Genomic DNA, 23,915 nt, shown 5'->3' with positions numbered 1-23,915 from the left:
GACCCACCCTCCCCGGCCTCTTCCCGACCTGGGCACAGCGGCTCCGGGAGCAAATCCTCCGCCACCTCCGCTCCGGCTCCGTCCCGTCTTGCTCGCCCCCCGGCAAGCTCCCTTTCTCGCCGCCGCCCCTTTTGCCAACCCGGAAATGGATCTGCTCCCACCGTCCCCAGCGTCCGCGAACAAAATGGAGGAGGGGGAAAAGGAGGAGGGAGCAGAGCGCGAAGAGAAGCTACACGCATGCGCCCCTGGAAAGCCCTCCCCCTGCCAGGGCACGTAAAGGCGGAAGTGGGCGGGTGGCTGCCATCTGGAGAAGGTCGCAGGAATTTGGTTTAGCAGCTAAAAGCTGGGATCGCAACTTTGGCTGCGATTAGAATCACCTGGTAAGACTTGACTAAATAGTGATACCTGAGTTCCATCCCCAGAGATTCTGATTTAATTGGTCTTGTGTATGGCTAGGCATCGGAACTTTTAAAATTGCGAAAGTGATTCTAACATGTTGCGGAGGTGGAGAATCACTGAGCTGAACATCTTTTTGAATATCTTTTTCATCTTTTTTGCGCGCGCGCGCGCGCACACATACACCCCATAAATATCCTTTCCTAATTTCGAGTTAACGAAGAACCCGCCCCAGTCAACCTTGCAAGGGCTCAGTAGTCAAGCTCTGGTTGTCACGGGAACAGAGGCAGGCCTTGTTAACAAGTTATCCTTAACGTCATCTTAGCTGCCTGACTCGAACACCTGTGAACGTCCGTCTCCTCTTTACCGGGCCTGGGCTTCCTCTGTTTCCAGAGCTGGGGGTTGGTGCTGCGGACTTCCAGCTGCCTGGATCAGGGAAAGGAATCCTGTGCCCTCCCTGGTGGGGCTGCTGTTAACTCGGTCCCAGCTGACTAAGGATCCCTCCCTAGTCCACCCACAAAAATGCTTTTCCGTTGCAGTCAACCCCATTGTCATATATCTTCACAATGTCCTTTGGGTCTCTCCATCATCCTTATTTACGCTGAATCCGAAGTAAGGGGATAGAGTTGGGACTTAGTTCTCACTACTTACTGCGTACCTTTGGGCCGCAGCTACCCTATCTGTAAAATGGGTCTACATAATAATGCCTGTCCCAACTATTTCATAGGGTTGTTGGAAGGCTCAAATGAGGTGATGAATAGGAAAGCACGTGATAAAGTGCTTTCATCAGGTCCCCAGCTCTTAAATGCTTTAATGGAAAATTGAGGAATTTTCAGGGCAAACAAAGTAAGTGAAGGCAGGGGACATAAAGAGAGATAAGTGGAACACTGAAGCAGGCTTTTGCTCTGAAGACACTTGCCTAACTAGATGAATTTGAGCTTTTTCCAGGTCTTGTGGGAAAAGAAAACACCCCAGGACCTCCTCAACAGGGGAGTTTAACAGGACATTCTCCTTCGTAAAGATGGGACCCCAAAGGACTACATCCTCATGGTTAGGGTGAACCAGAAGTAAACCTGTCCCCTTCTCCCTTGGATGTAGGGTTAATAGAGATAGATTCTAGGCTAAGATGATAATAGATTTTTCACACAGAATGTTCAGTAAGACAGTGAAAGTCATGTGGATAATTCTTGGTTGTGCAGAATGGTCCCTTCCATTGCCAAAATATAGCATCCCTAACTCCTGCCTACCAAACGCCAGTAGCACGAACTTATCATTGGGATAAACAAAAAAAAAACACCACAGGGGGAAAAAAAAAAAAAAAAACACCACAGGGAATTCCCTGACGGGCCAATGGTTAGGACTCCGTGCTCTCACTGCTGAGGGCCCAGGTTCGATCCCTGGTCAGGGAACTAAGATCCCACAAGCCTTGCAGTGGGGCAAAAAACAAAAAAAGCTACCACAAATTTGCAACATGCATCCATGAAGAACCACTGCCCCATGCTATACTGTCAAGTTGCCAGGGGCCAATTTGTGAAGGACTTTATTATCTCTCATGAAAAGTTAGATTTTTATCTCTAGGGCAAGAGGGAAACCACTAGAAAGTTTGAGCCGAGAACTGCCATGACCCACTTTGCCTTCTAGAAAGATCCCTCTGACTGACTGCAGCCTAGAGGATGGATTAGAGGGGACCAGGTTAAAGGCAAAAGTGTTGTGGACATCTAAGTGAGAGATGATGGATGCCTGCACTGAGTGGCCGCTGGGTATGACTGGGCACAAAGACTTCGGAGGCAGTGCTGTTGGAAGAGCCCAAGGCCTCGAGTCTTAGTTCTCCCCACTACTGAATAGGGTGAGACTTTGGGCAAGGTACTCAACCTCTACCAGCCTCAGGCTCCCCATCTGCAAAGTGGAGAAAAGACTAAATGGAATGCACCTGAACCGTGTACACACTTGGAAAGCATTCATGAGTCATAGTATATTCACTATGTCACATTTGTTGCTGTCTGCAGGCTCTCTCTAGTTTCGGTGAGTGGGGGCTACTCTTCGTTGCAGTGTGCGGGCTTCTCATTGCGGTGGCTTCTCTTGTTGCAGAGCACGGGCTCTAGGCGCGCGGGCTTCAGTAGTTGTGGCTCACAGGCTCAGTAGTTGTTGCACACAGGCTTAATTGGTCCACGGCATGTGGGATCTTCCTGGACCAGGGCTCGAACTTGTGTCGCCTGCATTGGCAGGCAGATTCTTAACCACTGCGCCACAAGGGAAGTCCCAGACTATACACACTTTAAATAGTGGTTGCAAATTATATCTCCGTAAAACTGCTACTCCCCCTGAATGCAAAACACTATATTGTTTTCAGATATATACATATGTAATGAAAGTTTACAGAAACTCATGGAAATGATACCACACTCAGGAAAGTGGTGGCCTCTGGGGAGAAAGGAAGAGCCTGTGACTGGGGGCAGGTACTAGGAGCCTCAGCTGTAAGGTAAGATTTCATTTAAGCTGAGTGGTGGAGACACGGGTGTTCATTATATTAGTCTTTAAACTTTTTGTATGATTGAAATATTACACAACACATTTAAAAATAACTTTTTAACAAGAGTGAATGGTTAGGATACACAGGATATTTGCCAGATGCAAAAATCACCACATAGTAACTGCAAAGAGAAAAAACAAAGCGTCTTTGCAAAGAGAAAAAACAAAGTGTCTTTTTAATGGAGAAATCTGGCAGTGCCTCCTTAACCACAGAGTCAAACACAGCCACCACTAATATGGGCCAGCCTGACACTGTTCGCCTCCCGGCATAATGCTATTAACAGCAGCACCTATAAAGTATTCTTCCCTAGAATATTTAAGCTCTGGAAAACTACTGGAGCTGTACGGTCCAAGCTGGGAGCCGTTAGTCACTTGTAGCTATTGATCAATTAAAATGTCATTATTAAAAAAAAAAATGTCATTATTCTGCACAGACATAAAGAAAGAACAAACTTGTGGTTGCCAAGGGGGTTGGAGGTGGGGGAGGGACGGACCGGGAGTTTGGGGTTAGTAGGTGCAAACTATTGTATAGACAATAGATAAGCAACAAGGTCCTACTGTATAGCACAGGGAACTATATTCACTCTCCTAGGATAAACCAGAATGGAAAAGAATGTAAAAAAAGAACGTAGGGCTTCCCTGGTGGCGTAGTGGTTAAGAGTCCGCCTGCCAATGCAGGGGACACGGGTTTGAGCCCCGGTCCAGGAAGATCCCACATGCCGCGGAGCTACTAAGCCCGTGTGTCACAACTACTGAGCCCACGTGCCACAACTACTGAAGCCCACGCGCCTAGAGCCCGTGCTCTGCAACAAGAGAAGCCACCGCAATGAGAAGTCCGCGCACCACAACTAAGAGTAACCCCTGCTCGCCGAAACTGGAGAGAGCCCGCGCACAGCAACGAAGACCCAACGCATACAAAAAAGAAAATATATAAATTTATTTTAAAAAAAGAACATATATATGTGTATAACTGAGTTACTTTGCTGCACAGCAGAAATTAACACAACATTGTAAACCAACTTTACTTCAATAAAAAATAAATTTTAAAAAAGGGCTTCCCTGGTAGCGCAGTGGTTGAGAGTCCGCCTGCCGATGCAGGGGACACGGGTTCGTGCCCCGGTCCGGGAAGATCCCACATGTCGCGGAGCAGCTGGGCCCGTGAGCCGTGGCTGCTGAGCCTGCGCGTCCGGACCCTGTGCTCCACAACAGGAGAAGCCGCAACAGTGAGAGGCCCGCGTACCGCAAAAAAAAAAAAGTGATTAGTCTGAATTGACATATGCTGTGGGTATAACATGCATACCAGATTTCAGTGACTTAATACAAAAAAAAAGAATGTAAAATGTCTCAATATTTTTATATTGATTACATGTTGAAATGATATTATTTTGGATATATTGAGTTAAAGTATTAAATTAACTTACTTGTTTCTTCTTACTTCTTTAATGTGACTACTAGAAAAATTTTAATTACAGATATGGCTCACATTATATTTGTATTGGACACTCCTCTCTAGGCAGAACTAATAGCTTATACTCTATAGAGGGGACGGGGATGCAAGTAAACAAGAGCATGGGGAAACAATCAGACAAGTCAAGAATTTACAAGACATCTGTCCTAGACTTTGAAAAGTCAATGTCATCGAAAAGAAAAGAAGCTGTTCTAGATTAAGAGGCTGAAGAGAAATAACAGCCGAATGCAACGCATGGACCTTGATTAGATCCGGATTTTTTTTTTTTTTTTCTCTGTACGTGGGCCTCTCACTGCTGTGGCCTCTCCCGTTGCGGAGCACAGGCTCCGGACGCGCAGGCTCAGCGGCCATGGCTCACGGGCCCAGCCGCTCCGCGGCATGCGGGATCCTCCCGGACCGGGGCACGAACCCGCGTCCCCTGCATTGGCAGGCGGACTCTCAACCACTGCGCCACCAGGGAAGCCCAGATCCGGATTTTTTTAAGTTTTCTTAAAGATTTTTTTGAGACAACCTGGGAAAATTAAATATAGACTGAATATTAGCAGATATCATGGAACAACTGTTGATTTTCTTAGGTGTGATAATGGTGTGGTAGACATGTAAGGGAACGTCCTTATTCTTAGGAGATTTCTGCTGAGGCTTTTAGGAATGAAATGATATTAACGTTTGCAACTTACTTTCAAGTAGGTTGGCAAAAGAAAAAGTGTGTGTGTGTGTGTGTGTGTGTGTGTGTACAGAGAGAACAAAAGCAAATTTAGCAAAATGTTAATCATAGAGTCTAAAAAGATCTAAGTATTCATTGTACTAATCTTTCAACTCTTCTGTGTTTGAAATCTTTCATGTTGAAAAGTTGGGGGAACAAGGCAAAGTGAACAAGGAATGAATGGGACATGAGGAGGTAGAGACAACCCTTTCAGGAAGTTTGGCCTAGAACTGGAAGTGAGGGGGTACAGAAGCTAGAGCGTGTATGTCAGGTGAAGGAAAGCATTTGTAGGGAGTTCCCTGGTTGCCTGGTGGTTAGGGTTCCAGGCTTTCACTGCCGTGGCCTGAGTCCAATCCCTGGTCAGGGAACTGAGATCCCACACACACAAAAAAGAGTTTGTAAAAATGGAGAGTTGAGAGGGGTTTAAACGCTTAATGGGAAAGAGCCAGTAGAAAGGCAGAGAATGAAAGATATGGGTTATTCTGGTCAAATTTCTCATGCCTGGAGATAGACCCTCTGAGAGATTCAAGATTCTACCCCGCTCTCCCCATCCCAGGCCTCCTCCCTATTCCCAAGCATGGTGAAGTAATCTTGGTGGCGACACCTAGTGGATGCAAAGGGCACTGCTTAAATTCTTCACTGTGCACCAGATCCAGAGAGCATCTTACTACATCTTATTTATTACACGCTAAATTATTTCCACCATTTTTTCACTGCTAAGCCAGCCTAGGAGGTGAAACATTATTAAGTAAGCTCATCCTCTCCCCATACAGCCCACAGGGCTCTCTGACCACCTCGTGTCATGAGGGGCAGCTCTCAGTGCTGAGCAACGCTCCCATGTCCACACTTTGCCCATCAAACCCTTTGCCTGCTTCAAGGACTGGGTCATCTCTTCCAAGAAGTTTCCTCTCTCTGTTTTGTGTGTGTGTGTGTGTGTGTGTGTGTGTGTGTGTGTACTTTTTTGCCACACCCCACAGTATGTGGGATCTTAGTGCCCAGACCAGGGATTGAACCCACACCCCCTGCATTGGAAGCACGGAGTCTTCTTTTATTTTGGTTGCATTGGGTCTTCGTTGCTGTGCACGGGCTTTCTCTAGTTGTGGTGAGCGGGGGTTACTCTTCGTTGCGGTGCGCGGACTTCTCATTGTGGTGGCTTCTCTTGTTGTGGAGCATGGGCTCTAGGCACGCAGGCTTCAGTAATTGTGGCTCACGGGCTCTAGAGTGCAGGCTCAGTAGTTGTGGCGCATGGGCTTTGTTGCTTTGCGGCATGTGGGATCTTCCAGGACCAGGGCTCGAACCCATGTCCCCTGCATTGGCTGGCGGATTCTTAACCACTGCACAACCAGGAAAGTCCCTGGAAGCACGGAGTCTTAACCACTGGACCGCCAGGGAAGTCCCCCAAGGAGTTTTCTCTTATTGTCCCCCACCCCCCATCCCCAGACGAGTAGTGAATCTCCTTGGCTTAACTCCAAGAGCATTTATCATCCTGTGTCTTGTCCCCTTCTTACAGCTCCTATTTCAAACAACCTAATTTACTCATTCAGCAAATATGTATCAAGTGTCTTCTTGGTGCCAAGTACTGTTCTAGGTTCTGAAGCGTGAACAAGAGAAACACATGGAGCTAACATTCTGGGGGCTGGAGGAGCAAATACACAAAGAAGAGTAGATGATGTCAGGTAGCGATGAGAACTTTGAAGAAAACACAGGAGGATTAGGGGAGAGAGAGTCGGGGGTGTGCGGGGGTGGGATCAGAATAGTCAGGAAAGGCTCAGGGAAGAGCAAAGGTAAAATCCCTGAGACAAGAATGTGTTATGTGTTTTAGGAGCAGTAAGGCAGTCAATGTGGCTGGAGTGGGATGAGTGAGAGAAGGGAGAGGAGGTGAGGTCAGAGAGAGCGCATTTTGATTTTTCACCTAAGTGTTATCAAAAACAGAGGAGCATTATAATAATCAGAATTGTTTTAGTTGAACTGTAACATTACAGTGAAATGTATAAATCTCAATGGGGACACACACACACACACACGTGTAACCACATCCAGGTCAAGATACAGAACATTATGTTCATAGCATCACTATTTGCAGTAGCCAAGACATAGAAGCAACCTAAATGTCCATCAACAGATGAATGGATAAAGAAGATGTGGTCCATATATACAATGGAATATTACTCAGCCATAAAAAAGAATGAAATATTGCCATTTGCAGCAACATGGATGGACCTGAGATTATCATACTAAGTGAAGTAAGTTAGACAGAGAAAGACAAATATCATATGATATCACTTATATGTGGAATCTAAAAAAAATGTTACAAAGCAACTTATTTACAAAACAAAAATAGACTCACAGACATAGAAAACAAACTTATGGCTACCAAGGGGGAAAGTGGGGGAGAAATAAAGTAGGAATTTGGGATTAACAGATATACACTACTATATATAAAATAGATAAACAAGGACCTACGGTATAGCACAAGGAACTATATTCAATATCTTTAATAACCTATAATGGAAAAGAATATATATATATATACACATACATATATGTATATGTACATATACATATATGTATAAATGTATGTGTATATACATAACTGAATCACTTTGCTGTACACCTGAAACTAAACACAACATTGTAAATCAACTATACTTCAATGAAAAAAAAAGATACAGAACTTTTTTTAAACCAGGGAATTCCCCCGGGCATATTTTTTTAATTAATTTATTTATTTATTTGGCTGCGTCGGGTCTTAGTTGCGGCACGCGGGCTCTCTAGTTGTGGCACGAGGGCTTAGTTGCCCCGCAGCATATGTGGGATCTTAGTTCCCTCACCAGGGATCGAACCCTCATCCCCTGCATTGGAAGGCGGATTCTTAACCACTGGACCACCAGGGAAGTCCCTGACACAGAACATTATTATCACCACACAGGGTTTCTTCACGCCCCTTCAATACTCTCTCCCACCCCATGAGTAACCACTATTTTCACTCCAATCCCCATAATTTTGCCTGTTTTTTAACTTCTCTAAACAGAATTATATAGTGTGTAGTTTATATGTCTGGTTTGCTTACTCAATATTATGTCTATGAGATTCATTTACGCAGGTAGTAGTCATTTGTTCCTTTTATTGCTATGTAATATTCCATTATAAGAATATACTACAATTGATTTGTCCATTCACCTGTTGAAGGATACTTGGGTTTTTTCTAACTTCTTTATCATGAATATACACCTAGGAATGGAAATGCTAGGTCACAGGTACGGTGTACATTTAGTTTTAGTAGATACGACCGAACAGTTTTCCAAACTGGTTGTACCAATTTAGACTCCCGCCAGCAATGTACAGAAGTGCCAGTCGCTCCGCATTCTCACTGACACCTGGTATCGCTGCTCTTTAAGTTTAGCCATACATTATCCGATTCAGGTTTGTAAAAGAGCACCCTGGCTGCAGTGTGGAGACCCAACTGGTGGGGTTAAGAGCAGGTTGGAGAGAGGAAGCCGAGAGCCCAGGTAGGAGGCTAGTGCAGTCGTCCAGGGAAGACGTGAAAGCGTCTGGACTGGGTGGTAATAGAGAAATCGTAGAGAAGTGGACTGATCAGGTTGTGTTCTGGAGTTGTAACCGCCGGGCCGGGCCGATGAGATGAGTGAGGGATGAGGGAAAGAGGCATCGAGGGTGAGTCTTAGATTCTCGCCTGGAAAACTTGGGTGGATAAGAGGACTTTTTTTTTTTTTTTTTGGTACGCGGGCCTCTCACTGTTGTGGCGTCTCCCGTTGCAGAGCACAGGCTCCGGACGCGCAGGCTCAGCGGCCATGGCCCATGGGCCCAGCCGCTCCGCGGAATGCGGGATCCTCCCGGACCGGGGAACGAACCCGCGTCCCCCTCATCGGCAGGCGGACTCTCAATCACTGCGCCGCCAGGGAAGCCCGAGAGGACCATTTTCTGAGATGCAGAAGACTGAGGGAATAACTGATGCAGGATGAGGGAAGGTCAAGGGCTCACGTGTAGCTGTTTGAGTATATGATGTCTCCTGGAGCTCAGGCTCTCATTAGAGCCTAACACGAGGCTCTAGATTCTCCGCATAGTATAACTGGTAGGTACTGGTTGTGTGCAGAGTGCATGCTGTCTGGGTAGCGGCTAGAGCAGCGGTCCCCAACCTATTTGGCACCCGGGACCGGTTTCGTGGAAGACAATTTTTCCACGGATGGCGGGGGGGATGGTTTAGGCGGTAATGCGAGCAATGGGGAGAGGCAGATGAAGCTTCGCTCACTCACCCGCCGCTCACCTCCTGCTGTGCGGCCCGGTTCCTAACAGGCCACGGACCACTACCGGTCCGCCGCCTGGGGGTTGGGGACCCCTGGGCTAGAGAACGTGCATGCTGTCTATAGCGGACACATCTGGGTTAGGGGCCCCGTTCTGCCCCCTCGCTCGCCCTGTAACTTGGACATTATGCTGGGACTGCCCAGCTTCTAGCTTCCACCTCACAGTGTTAGAATTAAACGCGATCACATATCCATGGCACCTGGAACGTGGAAGAACGAAAACATTCACTCTTGCAAGTCCCAGGCACTAGGTGGCATTTCTTCCAAGGTTAGCGCCTTTTCCTCTCACCCACATTTTCAAAGTCACTCCAGAACAGCCTGGTTGAGGTAGCCCAGAGCCCCAAGAGGTGATTCCCTCTCCCCTCCCTCGGCCTTTCCTTCCCCAGGCTCAAAGAAAGAGAATGGAGAACAGCAGACGGGTTGATTCAGAATTTTATCAGCTTTTACTCCACCGGGAGGTTTCTGCAATGACAACCGAGCCTGTACAGTACACACGTTTCACTCTGGAAAAGCTGTGGGGCACAGGAAGGCGTCCGGAGGCCCCTGGGCGGCAGCAGGGCAGGCGTCAAGGCTAGGGGTGGGCAGCAGCAGAGACTGGACCAGCGGGCCCCAGGGTTTGGGGAGGATGATGAGAGCTGGAGTGACAAGGCTGCTAAGAGGGGTCGGGAGGAAGGGCGGCTGCAGGGAGAGAAGGGCACATCAGCAGTAGCAGGGAGGAGTAGATAGACAGAGGTCCCTGTCTGTGAGGGATGGAGGGGGTGGGACACAGCGCCTGTGAATGTGCTGGGGGTGGGGAGTCTATAGACATTTTTTTGGGGGGGGCAGGAGCAAGACAGACCGCTGTATAAAAGGGACTGTACAACATAACCTATGATACACTGTTTACATATGATACAAGGCTCTTTCCCTCTTTGAGTTTTAAAAAATAAATTTACAATTCCCGAGCTTTTGGTAAAAAATATATACACTCTCAGAATAGGAACGGCAGCTGCTTTGGCTGCTGCCTCTTCGGAAGGGAAAGAGGTGGTGCCAGAAAGGAGGGTGAGGCTGCACCAGGAAACCTCACACCGTAGCTGCCGGGAGCCCTGCACCCCTCAGCCCTGGAGGCCCGTGATGGGAGACAGAGGGGAGACAGACAGGTAATAAAGGCATCGCCAGAGCCCAGTTTTGCCTTTCCAGTCTCTGCCGTTTCGTTCCCCACCTTGGGGGGCTGCCTGCCCCAGGTACAGGCGTCCACCCCACCCCAGCTCTGATGGGAAGGACCAAGGGGGAGTCAAGACAGGGAGGAGGATGAGACCATGTGTTGGTATCCCACAGAAGAGCCAGAAGGGAGGTGACAACTCCCTGCTTAGCAGTGAGACACCCGAACAGCAGGAGTATGGACAGCGGGCACCCCAACCCGACCCTGCCACACCTCACCCCACTGCAATGCAGACGGAGGGTCCAATAGGCAGCTTAGGCCAGTGTTTCCCTGAGCATCTTTCACCCTCTCATGGGAGCCCACCCAGGGACCTTTGGGAGGCCTGAGGGGGGAAATCCTAAGGGCTGATGGGTAACCCTCCCGTCTGCTGCTTCTCCTTGCCCTCCCGAGCAGCTTCACCCACAAGCCTGGACATACAGGGCATCAGAGGAGCTGGGCAGGGAGTGGTGGGGCGGCGAAAGCTCCCCACACCGTCCCAGCGGCAGAGTAGACAAGGGTAGCACCAAACAGAAGGACCCCCTCCCCGGCACACACAACACCCTCCCTCAACTACCAGATGCACTCCTGCTCCTTCAAAGGGGCGCACATACACACACACACACGCACGCACACACCCACACGGACACAAGGTAACTATAATATTCGGGGGTCCATCTAGGGGTCCCAGCGTGACCATGGAGAAGCCTGGCAGGCGGTGGAGAGGAAGGACGCCAATCCCTCCCGTAACTCCGCTCTGCGAGATGGGAAGGGGGCAGCTTTCCTGCCTGCTTGGGAAGAGGAGGCTGGGAACTGCACCTCCGGAACAGACCTCTATGCGAGGGGCTGGGGAAGGAGCTCTCTGCCCACGTTCCCTGGGAGGGCAGGCACCAGCAGAGTGTGGTTTGGGCTTGAAGGAGCAAGGCGGAGAGGACTTCAGCAGGACAAACAGGCTTGTGAGTCCAGGGCTAAGTCCACCCAACTCTTTCCTGCTCCCGGGGACAGAGGTCAGACATGGGTTGGGACGTCGTGCAAAGTGCTTGAGTGCCAGGCGCCCAAGGACCCTGGTGAAGGGCCAGCCAGAAGCTCTGTTCTCACTGACTATTGGCCTCCAGCTTGTAGGAGAGCTCGAAAAGGAGGTTCTGGTTGTCGATGACCTGGAACTGGCGCACGTAGGCCTTGGTCTGCAGGTGATGTGGGGAGGCCTCCATATCAAGGCCTGGGGGTGTGAAGACAGGGAGGCAGTCAGGGTGCTGGCCACCCTTCTTCCCCTACACACATACCAGCCAGAGGAGAAGGGTGTGGATTGGGACAGATGTTGGGCAGGAGGGCCCCCCAGGCAGGCCAAGGAGAGAATGGAGAAATGACACATTTTAGGAAATAAACATTTAACTGGGGACCTCTCCCAGGAACCCCCCCTGCTCAGTCAAAGCTCTACCTGCAACGCTCTCAAAACGCTGTGGGTTACTCACAAAGGGGCCGGCTCCGGTATTTGCGGACGGTCCTCACTTTTTCAGCCACTGAATGCTGGGAGATGACAAGGAATGAGTCCTGAAAAGGGCACAGAAAGATGCCCCCCCTTCTAATGCTCTCCCTCCTCCAATCTCCAACTCTCTTGGTTTAACTCCCTCCAGTCCCCAGCTCTGGAGGGTCTCTAAAGGACCAAAGAAGGGGTGCAATAGGGTGCCAGGTGAGGGGGAGGCAGAGTTGCCCCCCCACCCTGAGCTGCCTGTCAGTTTTGCCACCCGTGGGCAGGTTGTCACAGTGACACCTCCAGGAAGACAGGAGTCTGTCAGGCAAGCTGGGTGCCATGAGGAAGGCTGGCACCTTTAGGGGGGATGCTAGGAGAGGACGAGGATGCCAGCCCTCCCCCACTCAATGGGAGTGAGGTTGGCAGTGCCACTCACCAGCTTCTCAATGTTCACCAAACCATCTACAAGGGTCTTACTCCCCTCGTGCAGGAAAGTCAGGTCTAGGGATGGGGAGAGAAGCAAATGGGTAAGAGAGGAGGTCCAAAGGGCCCTTCCCCTCCCCCCGACCGCACTCAATCTGGGGGGAACTCCTCTCTAGGTGGGTTCAGAGAGAGCTGAACACACAGAGCTGAGTTCAGAGGGGACGGAGGGTCAGAATGGGGCATGGAGAGCGTGGAGAGAAGAATGTAGCTTGGAAGTGACTCTCACCTTTGAGGATCAGAGGCACGAAAGGAATCACAGGGGGTTTCATCTTGGAGATCACTTCTCGGTAGCTTTTGTGGTTCCTGCAGGGGTCCTAGCATTCCACAGAAGAGGGATAAAGGGACAGACAGGCCCAGTGTACCCCAAAGTCATCCCCCACTCCCTCCCTCAGCCCCTGCCCTAGAAATATCTTCAGTCAGATAGGGGTGTGTTTGGGTGTCTTGCTTGGGGCTCAACTGCTCTCCCCTCTCCTCCAGGGATAACGAAGCAGCAATCCTCCCATCTTCCCTCCCAGCGTGGTGGGCAAGGGCGGGCAGGGGTGGGGGGACCCAGGCACTAAAAACCTTGAAAGGGAAGCTTGAGGTAAAAGGTTTATGGGCACAGACATTCTCTGGGGTGCCAGTCCAGGGGCAGATAATAGAGCCAAACCCACTCACTGTCAGGTTCTCAAATTTGCGGAACAAGTTCTTGAATTTCCCTGGCAGCTTCTGCAGTTTGAAGGAAGAAGAGATGTCAGAGTCTGGAGCTCCTTGGGTTTCACGGGATCTCCTGACTAATCCCCAGGTGTTAGAGGGGGAAAGGGTCTGAGTGTCTCCCAGGGGGCTGGGAAGCTGGCCGGCGGGGAAGTAGAACCAGCCCTGGGCTAGGTCTGGGGAGCTTGAAGCGGCCCAGAGGAACGAGTTATTCTGGGGAAATGGAGGCCTCTGCAGATGCACGTGCCACGTACAAGGCCTCACTGGGTGCTGTCTGAAAGCCAAGAGCTAAGGCTGCGATCTGGCCGGGACTGCCCCCTCCCACCCCACCCCCACCCCCACCCCCACCCCCAGGGGAATCCGCCTCTACTAATCTGCCCTGGGACCGGGTCCCTCAGCCCTGCTGTGTGCCCCGGGGCTGTATTTGCCAGAAGAGGGCGCCTCCTTCCAATCGGCACAAAAGCTCCCCAGAGGCGAGCAGCGGTCCCGGGAGGCCGCTTTGGGGTGAGCCCGAGATGTCTAGGCTGAGGGTGGAGGCCAAGACCCCCGAGGTGGGCCAGCACAGGTGGGAGGAGAGGAAAGGAAAGAGGTCTCATCACCTCCCAGGTGAGCCTCAGGCGGCTGACCGCGGCGTTGTCCAGCCCCATGACCACGGCGAAGAAGGACAGCAGGTCCTGGTTCTGCTTGCAGCTGCGGGGGCGGGAGGCGGGGTCAGCGGGGGGGCGGCTGGCCATGGCCTCCCCCTCCGCGGCCGCCGCACTCACATGGCCGCGATCTTGATGAACTTCTTGAGCAGCTGCGCGCGCTTGCCCGGGGCCTCGCAGAGCAGCACCTCGGTGGCCACCCAGTGCGTGACCTCGCTGCAGCGCTGCAGCAGCAGCTCCAGGTTGGCCGTTTCCCGGCGGCCGCGCTCCCCGTGGAACACGTAGTCCACGAACTCCAGCTGCACCCGCGGTGGCAGGAGGGGCCGCCAGGGCGTGGGGAGTGCGGGTGGGAAGAGGGCAGTGCGAGGCGGTGAGCAGGGTAAGGCAGGAGGACGGGGCGGGAGGGGTGGAAAATAGAAGAAAACCGGGACAGGACAGGATGCAACAGAGAGGGGGGAGAAAAGACAACCAACATTAATAATGCTCTACCATCTACTGAACACTTACCCGGTGCCAGGCGCTTGAACCGTCTGATCGACATTATTGTCCTTGCCTTATTTTCTTTAATAGTGAATATTTTACGAATTCTAACCGTGGGTCAGGCTCTGTGTAAGCAGCAATTGCATCCTGAACCACCCAGGGAGGGGGGCGGGTAAGGCGAGGTGTTTCCTCCCTCTTTGCGTTTTTTTTTTTTTTTTTTTTTAAGATAAAGGGAACAAAGGCTTAGAGAGGTTCTGGCGGCACACTGCCCCAGGGCACGCTGCCAGGGAGCGTCCTAACCAGAACTTTCAGCCCAGACGCTGCCTCCCTCCAGGCCCCCAGCCCAGCTCCAGCCTCAATCCCCACCTCGTGCACACAGCGGAACAGCTCCCAGTGGAAGGCAGTAAGGTGGTTGGCGACGTCCTCAGGCTCCCCTCGGTGGATCTCTGTGTCTCCAGGGGAGACCTGGATCTCCTCGGGGAGGGGCACCTGGTGGCAGGCAGGGACATGGGCTGGGCTTCTGAATTTCTGCTCCCGGTCCCTCTCAGCCTTCCCTGTCAGCCCAGGCTTGTGAAGTTCTTACCAGGGCCTCATAGCTGTCTCGGGTACAGGCAAACAGGTGACTGTTGATGCCCAGCGTGGTGAAGACACAGTCTTCGGTCGGCTGGAGAAGGACCTTCTCTGCAGGAGAACGAGCTGCCCTGCCTCAGCCCCGGCCCCTGTACCCTCACACACCCCAGCCACCACCGCCGTCCCCTCCAGAAACTCCTAATCCCGCCCAGACATGTTCTAGACTAACAGGACTCATATCATCACCAGTTTATGCCATATTTATCTGACATATTTCAAAAAATGAGTTCTCTTGCATTTATAACCTCCTTTTGGCTCCCAACCTTCTTTATAGCTCTTCTCTTAGTCTATCATCCCTGTGACACTGGGAAAGCAGGAATTTTTTTTTCTGAATTACAGGAAAATAAGGCTATGACTACACTGCAGGGTTTTTGCCTTCCTACCGGGATTGGAGGCCCACCCTGTGCCTTTGGCCTCAAAAACGTAGCATCCTTAGATGCTCGTGGAAGTTAAAGGACAAGATTCCAATGTAAGAGGCAAAGCACCCAGGCAGCATGCAAGTGTCCTGGACCACTGCTCCCCAACTTTAATGTGCACAAGAATCACCCGGGGATCTTGTTAAAACGCACATTCTGATTCTGCAGGTCTGGAGTGGGGTCTGAGATACTGCATTTTTAGCAAGCTCCCAGGTGATGCTCATGTGTCTGGTCCCAGGACCGCACTTGGAGTAGCAGCCAGGGCCTAGAATTCAGTCTTTACTCCTGCCCCAAGGCACTGGGCTTGTGAATTTCTTTTTTTGTGCCCCCCGCCCCCCCCCCACCCCCGCTCCCCAGCCCAGCTCCTTCTGACCCTCACCTCCTGAGGAGGCCACAGCTACCAGGATGAGGGAATCCTCACGCCCCGCAGGCTCCTCTGAGTACTGCAATTTCTCCGTCACAGAGCCCAGAATGTCCTGCACAGATGCTGAGAGGCGGCTGCGTATGGTCACGTAGGAATGGTCAGGCATATAGACCCGGCAGAAGACTGGATAGAGACCGGGAGGTGGTTTTTCACCAGTGGGCAGAACAGCAGCATCAGCACAGTTCCCCCCTGGGCACCTCTGTTCCCCACCCCACCCCAACCTGAAATTGGTTGGCCTCTGAAAAATATGCTGTGAAAAGGACTGGTTCTATGAAAAAGGGAGACTCCACAGAGGGTGCCCAAGATCCGGAGCCCCCGCAGCCACTAAGGAATCCCTGCCCCTCCTACGGTCCACACTCACTCTCATCGGAACCCCGGAAGGCCACGCGGGTCTGCAGACAGGAGTCTATCCGACGGAAGTGGCGGAAGAGTGGCTTCACCTGCTTGCTGGGCAGCTGGCTCTCGTCCGGGATCCTGCTGTGGACACAGCTGGGCATCAGGAAGTCCTGCCAGGCATACTGCATGCAAGGCAGGCAACATCAATCTGGGATATCAGAACTGGTCAAGGATGCCCCGGCATCAGGTTCAGAGAGTGGTGAAGGGGGTAAGAAGAGAGGACGATGGCCAGCATGGGACAACTGTCTGAATGACCCAAATCAAATGCCACCTCTTCCGTGAATTCTTCTCTATCCATCCCACCCACCAGGAGAGGTCACCATTTTGTCTTAATAGCTATAGGACATTGGGCTAATATTTGTTTATGTTCATGTCTTATCTCTTTTACAAGATTGAGAGCTGACTGAATTTTATTTTCATCCTACAGGTCTAGCACACTGCCTGGCACATGGTAGGTGTAGGTCATCAGCTGTCTGCTGAATTTTGCCAACAAGAACTTCACAGTCTGGGGGACTTGCCCAGTGGTGCAGTGGTTAAGAATCCGCCTGCCAGTGCAGGGGACACGGTTCAAGCCCTGGTCCGGGAAGATCTCACATGCCGCAGAGCAGCTAAGCCTGTGCTCCACAACTACTGAGGCTGCGCTCTAGAGCCTACGAGCCACAACTACTGAGCCCGTGTGCCACAACTACTGAAGCCCGCGCGCCTAGAGCTTACGCTCCACAACAAGAGAAGCCACTGCAATGAGAGGCCCGCGCACCGCAATGAAGAGCAGCCCCCGCTCACTGCAACTAGAGAAAGCCCGCACGCAGCAACGAAGACCCAACGCAGCCAAAAATAAAATAAATTAAAAAAAAAAAAAGAACTTCACAGTCTGGGAGGGAGGGAGACATGCATACAGCTACATCTAACACGAGGCAGGAGGTGTTAGGTGATATAATAAAGGTACAAGAAGAGTTACGTTGGTATGGGGGAGGGACAGCTACTACTAAAAGATGCCTTCACTGGGAGGATGGCATTTGACCTGGACCTTGAAGGACAACAGGAAGAGAAGGGGGTGGGAGGAGGGCACGCTGGGGTGAACCACATAAGTGACAGCAGGAAGTTGGGAACACAAAGGTGTTCGTGGAATGGTGGGGTGTATAGGGAGTGTCACGGGTGAAGGGGGATGTGGGAGATGAGATGGGAAGAATGACCAGAGGCAGAAAGAGAGAGTCTCGGATGTTGCAACTTTATCTTGTAGGCAATGGGGGGCCGTGGATATTCTTGGAACAGAAGCACAATGTTGTCAAGTTTGAAAGATCTCTCTGGGGTCAGCATAAGAAAGACACAAAACCATAAGCTGAAGCCCTGGATGGGAGGCTGTGGCGATAATCCAGGTGAGAGATAATGACGCCTAAATGAGGGTTATGATGGTGGGATGGAGCAGGGAGAAACTGAAAGGGCTGAAAAGATGGAGGGATGGATGCGGTAGTGTCCTGAAGCCAGCTCACATTGTTTCATGAAAGCAGATTGTTAAATTTTGGGGAGTTCTGCCAACTGGTTTTTAAACATAGCCATTCAAAATTTAATTATACATACATACGTAAACTTACATATATATAAAACATATAATTATATATAAACATATATATATATGTTTTATAAACTTACAGCCAAATTATTACCCAAAAAGTAGTTTCCTAATTGTTTCACTACCTTTTACTCTTATCTATGCTCTTCAGGTTAAGTTACGTCTGTTGGATTTATATGGTGAAGATAGTACCTAATGGCCTGCTACTGCACATCTCTTCCCAACTTCACATTCAGTAATGTCATACTGGTAGCTTGGAATCAACCACAGTGAGAGAATTTACACCATGGGAATCAGCAAAAGCTATAAACCAGGGCTCTTTTTCCTGAAGTGCTGATCGTTCAATATTTATCAGTACACCATTGGATTGACAAATAAATGGATGGGAGAATGGACCCCAAAAATGACTGGAGACAGTGCTTTGTGCTACTCTCCAGTAAGAGAAAGGGAATGAAAATAAAAGCATCTTGGAGCCCAAAGGCCACAGGCACCCAGCCCTGTAAGAGAGGAACAAGGGGGATTTCTTTCCTGTCCCCTCCCCCAGCCTATTCCCCTCACTTTAGCTCCACTGTTTCCACAAGCTGGTGCAGCCTCAGTGTGTCCTCTCGCAGGTCCTGGTAAAGGGACTCATCCTTCATAATCAGCAGGTACAGATCCTGCAGAGATGAGAAGAGAGAAGGTGAGGGCAGGGGTCTCAAGCATCACCCTCTGCAAGGGCGGGGCAGGGTCTCCATGCCTGCGAGCACAGAAGAACCGTACATGCTAAGGCTCACTGGCATCATTTCCTTCCAGGTACCCAGCTTGAGAAGTATGGTTCCTTCAAAGGGGTCCCCTTCCAGAGCAAACAGCCTGCTCACCCACCTTCTCATCCCAGGCCCACCTTGATGATGCGGCCAGCCCCCTCTTCCTCCTGCAGCAGCCCTTGGTAGGTGTCCAAGAAATGAAGGAGCATGGCTAGACAGGCCTGCTTCCGGCCAAGCCCCTCGGGGCCCTCCATGCCTCCTGCCCAAACAAAGCTGACCCCTAAGTTAAGAAAAAGCCCTGGGCAGGCAGACCTGAGGACACCGGGAAGGGGTATGGGAGGCAATGGGAGGCAAGGCTACCCCTAAAAATTCTCTAGGTTTGGGGCCATGGAGAAAGGGGCTCCAGGGGCCCTTGGAACCAAGACCACCTCATGCCCCAGCCCAGGTTTTTGCCAGAGTAGGTAGGGATGACACCCACTAGACCACATCCAGCTCCTGCCCCTGCCTGTTTGAATTTCACCTGAGAAAATTCACTAGAAGCTACTCTGCCTGGACCCACCCAACCCCTGATCAGCCCACAGCCTGGAGCTTACAGCAGGCTGATAAAGGCCAATGGTGCTAACCACAAGCCTGACAAGACTTCAGTGTAAGGCCTGGTGTTTCTAAGAGAGCCTATGATATTCTACTCACTGGCCTGACGTTTATAATTAGGTCCTAGAATAACCTGGTGAGAGGCCCTGTGAATAGCCCAGCCAGTGGCTTGTCTCTAGTAGACCCCGCTGAAGCACAGCCACGACCTGATGTTTACATCAGACCCTGTAATAACTCACTGGGCAACCAGATGTTCAGCGCAATAATTCAGTGGGGAGAGAGGCACTCTTAATAGAGTAATAACCCCTTACATCTATACAGGGCTCTGCAGTCTCCAGAGCACTCCCACATCTGCTGTCAGAATGGTCTCCACAGCAGCCCCATAGAGAGGCAGGGCAGGTGCTATTTACCCCTGTTTTACAGAAGAGGAAACTGAGGCCCCAGGAGGTTAGGTGAGCTGCCCAAGGTCACACAGCTGGTGAGTGAAAAACCTGGAATTGAAACCCAGGTGTGTTTTCTAGGGAAGAGCTTAGACCCTCACATCACATGTGGGGTGAGGGGGGGTGGCTCCCTCCTGACCTCCCCTTTTGCAAGCTCCCCAAAAGGATATTACTGGTGTAGCTCCTGCAGAAACTTCTCCGTGGGAAGGAAGAGAGAATGCGTGAGGACGATGTCATCCAGCAGGATATCTGTAGAGAGCAATTGTCACCACTGATGTCGGGAGGGCACTTCCAGGACCCAATTTGACACTCACCACCCCCTCTCTTGCCTCCGAGGGCAAATTCTCTTTAGCCAGGCTGGAGCCCCAGCCACCTGCCCAGTCACGCTCTGCACACACACCCGCGCACACACACACATGTGAAGGTTCTGGGCAGCCGCTGCGGGGGTGGGGTTGGCAGCTGCCGAGGCGGCTGGAGAGAAGGAGGGGGCGCGCTTGCATGGCCACGCCCACTTCTCTCCAATGTGTGTGGGAAGCTGGTCAGTTAATACACCAAGCTTGAGATCTGCCTGAAAAAAAGAGGAAGAGGTAGCCCCCAGAAGTGTCTCTAGACAAAGAGAACTTTTAAGCACAGAGGTTAGGGTCAACGTGTGTGTGTGTGTGTGTGTGTGTGTGTGTGTGTGTGTGTGTCCCTCCGCCCTTCTTCACTCCCTACCTAACAAATTTGAGTTCCAACTAGGCAGGTGAGAACCAGCCCCATTCAAAGGGAGAGGGAGTGACTGCCATCTCTTTGATCCCAAAGCCTTTAAATAGAAAGCCTGTGTCCTCCGGACGCCCAGGGATGAAAGAGTTAATGATGGAAGGGTGGAGGGGAGTGGTTCCTCACACCACCCTTTCTCCCTCCACACCCCCATCTGGGCCTGGCTCAGCCCGTCAGCCAGGTACAAGGTCGCCCTGACTTGCAGCCAGACCTGGGGTGGGGCAGGGCAGCCTGGCACACACAGACAGGCAGGGTTCGGGGAGGGAGCCAGGTGTCCTCACCAGGACAGGTTAGGGCCAGGTCCCCAGGTACTGCCCCAGGGCAAAACCAAGGCTTCTGATGGCCCCCGGGTCACCGTCCCCTGGCCTCCAATTCCAGCCATGAAGGTGGAGCAGGAGAATCAACACCAGATCCTCTACTTCAACTACTTCATTTCACAAATGAGAAACTGAGGCCCAGAGCTGTGGGAGGGACTTGCATGGAGCTGGAGTAAGAACCCAGACTCCTGAGGCCAGCAGAGCGTCAGAGTACAGTGGGCAGGTGGGGCTGCTTAGACGTTTGAGAGCCTTTGGTTAGTTTGGGGTACCTTCTGTAAGTCCCCTCCTCCCACACGCCCTGGGAGGGAACCGAGATGGCTTAAGAACATTGGTTATATTGGAGAATATCAGAGTGGCAGGTTACGCTGATTCTCATTCACTCTGGGACTGGTTTGGGGTTCCCCAAAGCAGTTACTCTGGGGATCCAGCCTGCCAGTCCAGATAATACGGTGACAGTCAGTTCAAGAGTCCTTCCCCAGGGAAGACTGAGCAGCGCCTGTGGCACCAGGCCCCTGCCCCTGCGGAAGGGGAAAGACAGTTTCTCCCTTTTCCTCTCTGCCAAGTTTTTAAAGTGAGTCTGAGCCCCCCAGCCCTGACCCTCAGCTCCAGGTATGGGGACGAGGAATAGGGATGCCCAAAATCTTTCCTCTACTCTTTATCTCACAGGAGAGCTAAACAGAGCAAAGGAAGAGGAACGTGGGGGCAGAGTGGGGGAGATGCTGCTATGGGGGCTACAGTTTGGCGTCTGTCTCTTCCAAGGCAGGCTCTGGTCCAATGTACAGCCTCCCCAGGGAATGTGTCATAGAGACATAGGGTGTGTGGTGTAGGCGGGAAGTTATGGTTAAGAGAGCTGTGTGTGTCTGATATTTTTCTAATTAAATCCAAAAGGTGTCAGCTCCCCAGGGCAACTACAACCTGAGCCAAGGAGAGTACCTGGGTCTTGAGAAAAATCTAGGGGAGTGGAGCCCCATTCCACACACCTGGGTTAGGACTCCCTGCAAAGGTCTGGGAGCAAAGCATGAAACCCCATCTTTAGGCCCTCAACCAGGGCTCCCAATCCTCAGACCCCGCTGGGCTTGGTGAAATGCCGAGAGCTAGCCCTAAAGACCCTCCGGTCTTCTACCTCAGCCACTAACCAGCAATCTGAGGCCTCAGTTTCCTCAGAATCCCCTTAGTACGGGTGCTGGTGGGGAGTGGCAAAATAGCATCATCATTCAGGGAATAAGCCTCTCAGGGTGCGGTTATTTTTTAAAGAGGCCATGTGCTGAGGCCTGCCACCGGAAGGGTGGGAGTCGGAGAGGTTCAGACCCCCCGGGATGCTGCAGGGCCCTGATGTCTGCCCAGCTGCCTCTCCCCCAACAAATACCTTCTGAGTCAGCCCCCAACTAGAATACCTCCCTCCCCCCAAGCTGCTAAGGACAATACATCCCTTTGCCGGAGCCCAAAAGGCAGCTTGGGCCGCGTGCCTGTCTGGCACTGCCCCACTGAGTGGGCCAGCCCTCTGCTCTGGGTCTTCTAAACGGAATCGGGGACTCCTGGAAGGTCTTGTGGGGCTTGGCCACCTCTAGGGGGCTGCACTGACTGGTCTGGGCAGCTTCCATCTTAGTGTGTCAGGCCTTAATTTTGGGCCACAGAAGGAGGTAGTCAGCATCAGGGATGCATGAGGGTCTAGATGAAACGTCCAGGTGAGAGGAAGGGTGGCTTAAGGAGAGAAAGGGGTTCAGCTTCTTCTGCAGCCATGGGTGAGGCTGCTACAGGGACGAAGGTGGCACTGCCACTTCTCTGCTGCAGAAAGGTCTGTTCCTCCCATAGGCCCCCAGCTGACCACTCAACCCTCCCCCGCCCCCACGCCGAGGCTCGGCATAGGGCAACCCCCACCCACCGTCCAAGGGCAAAGGAAGAGGAACCAGGTGGCAACCCCCTACTCCGGGATGGATGAGCCAGCCACCCCTTACCTGAGGCGGCGCTGTCCTTGGTGGCCCCTCCGGCCAGCCGCTCCAGAACCCGGTTCAGAAGATGCTCCGGCCGCTCGGGGGCGCCCAGGGGGGCCCAGGGTGGGGAAGTCAGAGGCTCGCCCGGGGACAGCTCGTCTGAGGAGTATGAGGAAGGGGAGCGCAGGGGACCCCCTCCCCCGAGAGGCCCGGGCCCCGGCACCTCCTCCAGCTGCAGCCAACAGGGCCCCCCGCTGCCGAGATCCTCCGCGACCCCCGCCGGCTCTCCACCGTCCTCCTCTGGGGGCGGCTCCAGACCCGGCTCGGCGAGGGGCTCCCGGAGGAAAGCTGGGAGCAGCAGACGAGACACGCTCTGACGCCGCTGCAGCGGCCGCGGTCCCCCGGCTAGACCGCCGCCCCCGCCAGGTCCCCCACCCCCTCCAGGCCCGCCGCAGCTCCCCTGACCCCCGCCGGGACCTCCCGCCACCGTTCGCCCCGCCAGCTGCGACGTCTGCTTCTTCAGAAATTTCTCCAGCGGCTTCATGCTCCCCCCCGCCCCTTTGCTCGGGGCCGCCGGGGGACCCAGGTGTCCCAGGCACAGGCGGGGGGGTGGGGGGTGGGGACACGGTGCTCAGATCTGGAGGGTCACAGCGGAGGGCCGTGCCGGGCGCCGGACTGGGGGCCAGAGGTGCCCGAGGTGCGCTGGCCGGAGTCCAGTGGCCAGGGACCGGGGGAGGTGCCAGAGGGAAGGAGTGCCCGCTCTTAGTGGCCCCCCATGCCGGCTGCAGCGCACGCGGCCCGAAGGGTGGTTAGGCTGCGGGGCCGGTGCCCAAGACTCTGCGCTCCTGGGCCGGGCTGCGGCGGCAGAGCCAGCGGGCGGAGCGCAAGGCTGAGAGGACGCAGCGGCGGCGGCGGCGGCGGCGGTGGCGGCTGCGCTCCCGGCCCGGAGGAAGGTGGCAGAACTGAGACCGCGCCCCCTCCTCCAGTCCCCGCCCAGTCCCCTCCCCTCCCCTAAATGGACCCGCCCCCTGGGCCGCGCCAGGCTTCGACTTGGGGCTGACCGCGAGGGAAACAGTAAGGGCTGACCGGCATTGGGTTCAGAGCAGACGCAGACATTAAGGACAAGGGTGAGGGAGTAATTTACCAATGGAGAGGGGGTTCCTGGCTCGAGGCTTACGAGGACTCTTGGTATCATTGCAAAGAACCAGGCTGAACCTTGACTCACCTACCTGTATTCAGGTGAGGCCTACAAAAATTGCTGACTGGGTGTCCATCACTCTCGATCTCGGTTGTGTGCTCTGTTGCCATACTCACTGGAATATGTGGTCTTTATCT

General features: G+C 52.6%; 2 protein-coding genes and 1 long non-coding RNA gene across 10 annotated transcripts in view; 1 reads left to right on the top strand and 2 right to left on the bottom strand.

Annotated features, from left to right (window-relative positions):
• Positions 1-225, bottom strand: part of WIPF2 (WAS/WASL interacting protein family member 2) — a 38,700-nt gene extending 38,475 nt beyond the window's left edge. For 2 of the 3 annotated variants that reach the window (XM_067714976.1, XM_067714975.1), the window contains exon 1: positions 29-225. The gene's annotated coding sequence lies outside the window, so the exon portion shown is untranslated. The remainder of the gene's footprint in view (positions 1-28) is intronic. The other variant, XM_067714974.1, reaches the window with a different exon arrangement.
• On the top strand, positions 163-16,691 carry LOC137212067 (uncharacterized). Its single transcript, XR_010937341.1, has 3 exons — positions 163-380; positions 2,747-2,875; positions 16,657-16,691. It is a non-coding gene; the product is annotated as an uncharacterized lncRNA (long non-coding RNA).
• RAPGEFL1 (Rap guanine nucleotide exchange factor like 1) lies at positions 9,836-23,510 on the bottom strand. 6 transcript variants are annotated; one of them, XM_067714957.1, is made up of 16 exons: positions 22,605-23,510; positions 19,744-19,822; positions 18,680-18,815; positions 18,358-18,455; positions 16,195-16,310; positions 15,789-15,956; positions 14,947-15,044; positions 14,730-14,852; positions 14,004-14,182; positions 13,839-13,929; positions 13,204-13,254; positions 12,773-12,860; positions 12,500-12,564; positions 12,065-12,143; positions 11,691-11,811; positions 9,836-10,093 (listed from the first exon to the last, which is right to left on the bottom strand). In XM_067714957.1, the coding sequence occupies exons 1-16, from the start codon at positions 23,122-23,124 to the stop codon at positions 9,859-9,861; spliced, it is 2,247 nt and encodes a 748-aa protein (XP_067571058.1). In that variant the 5' UTR covers positions 23,125-23,510; the 3' UTR covers positions 9,836-9,858. The 6 variants fall into 6 exon arrangements, with proteins under 6 accessions (XP_067571058.1, XP_067571062.1, XP_067571060.1 ...); XM_067714961.1 differs by having other exon boundaries at positions 11,695-11,811; XM_067714959.1 differs by having other exon boundaries at positions 12,065-12,119.
• Between the last annotated feature and the right edge of the window lie 405 nt (positions 23,511-23,915).

Source organism: Pseudorca crassidens, chromosome 19, assembly GCF_039906515.1.
Source record: "Pseudorca crassidens isolate mPseCra1 chromosome 19, mPseCra1.hap1, whole genome shotgun sequence".
Taxonomy (NCBI): domain Eukaryota; kingdom Metazoa; phylum Chordata; class Mammalia; order Artiodactyla; family Delphinidae; genus Pseudorca; species Pseudorca crassidens.
The sequence above is the reverse complement of the archived record's forward strand: the minus strand, read 5'-3'. Positions and strand labels throughout refer to the sequence as shown.

What these genes read in the sequence shown, in the direction of transcription:
- RAPGEFL1 (XM_067714957.1), bottom strand. Translation starts at nt 23,124, where the DNA reads ATGAAGCCGCTGGAGAAATTTCTGAAGAAGCAGACGTCGCAGCTGGCG. An exon ending in TGGTGAACATTGAGAAGCTG is followed by an intron (nt 12,144 to 12,499) that starts GTGAGTGGCACT and finishes TGCCCTTTTCAG; the next exon opens with GACTCATTCCTTGTCATCTC. An exon ending in ATACCGGAGCCGGCCCCTTT is followed by an intron (nt 11,812 to 12,064) that starts GTGAGTAACCCA and finishes TCACACCCCCAG; the next exon opens with GCCTTGATATGGAGGCCTCC.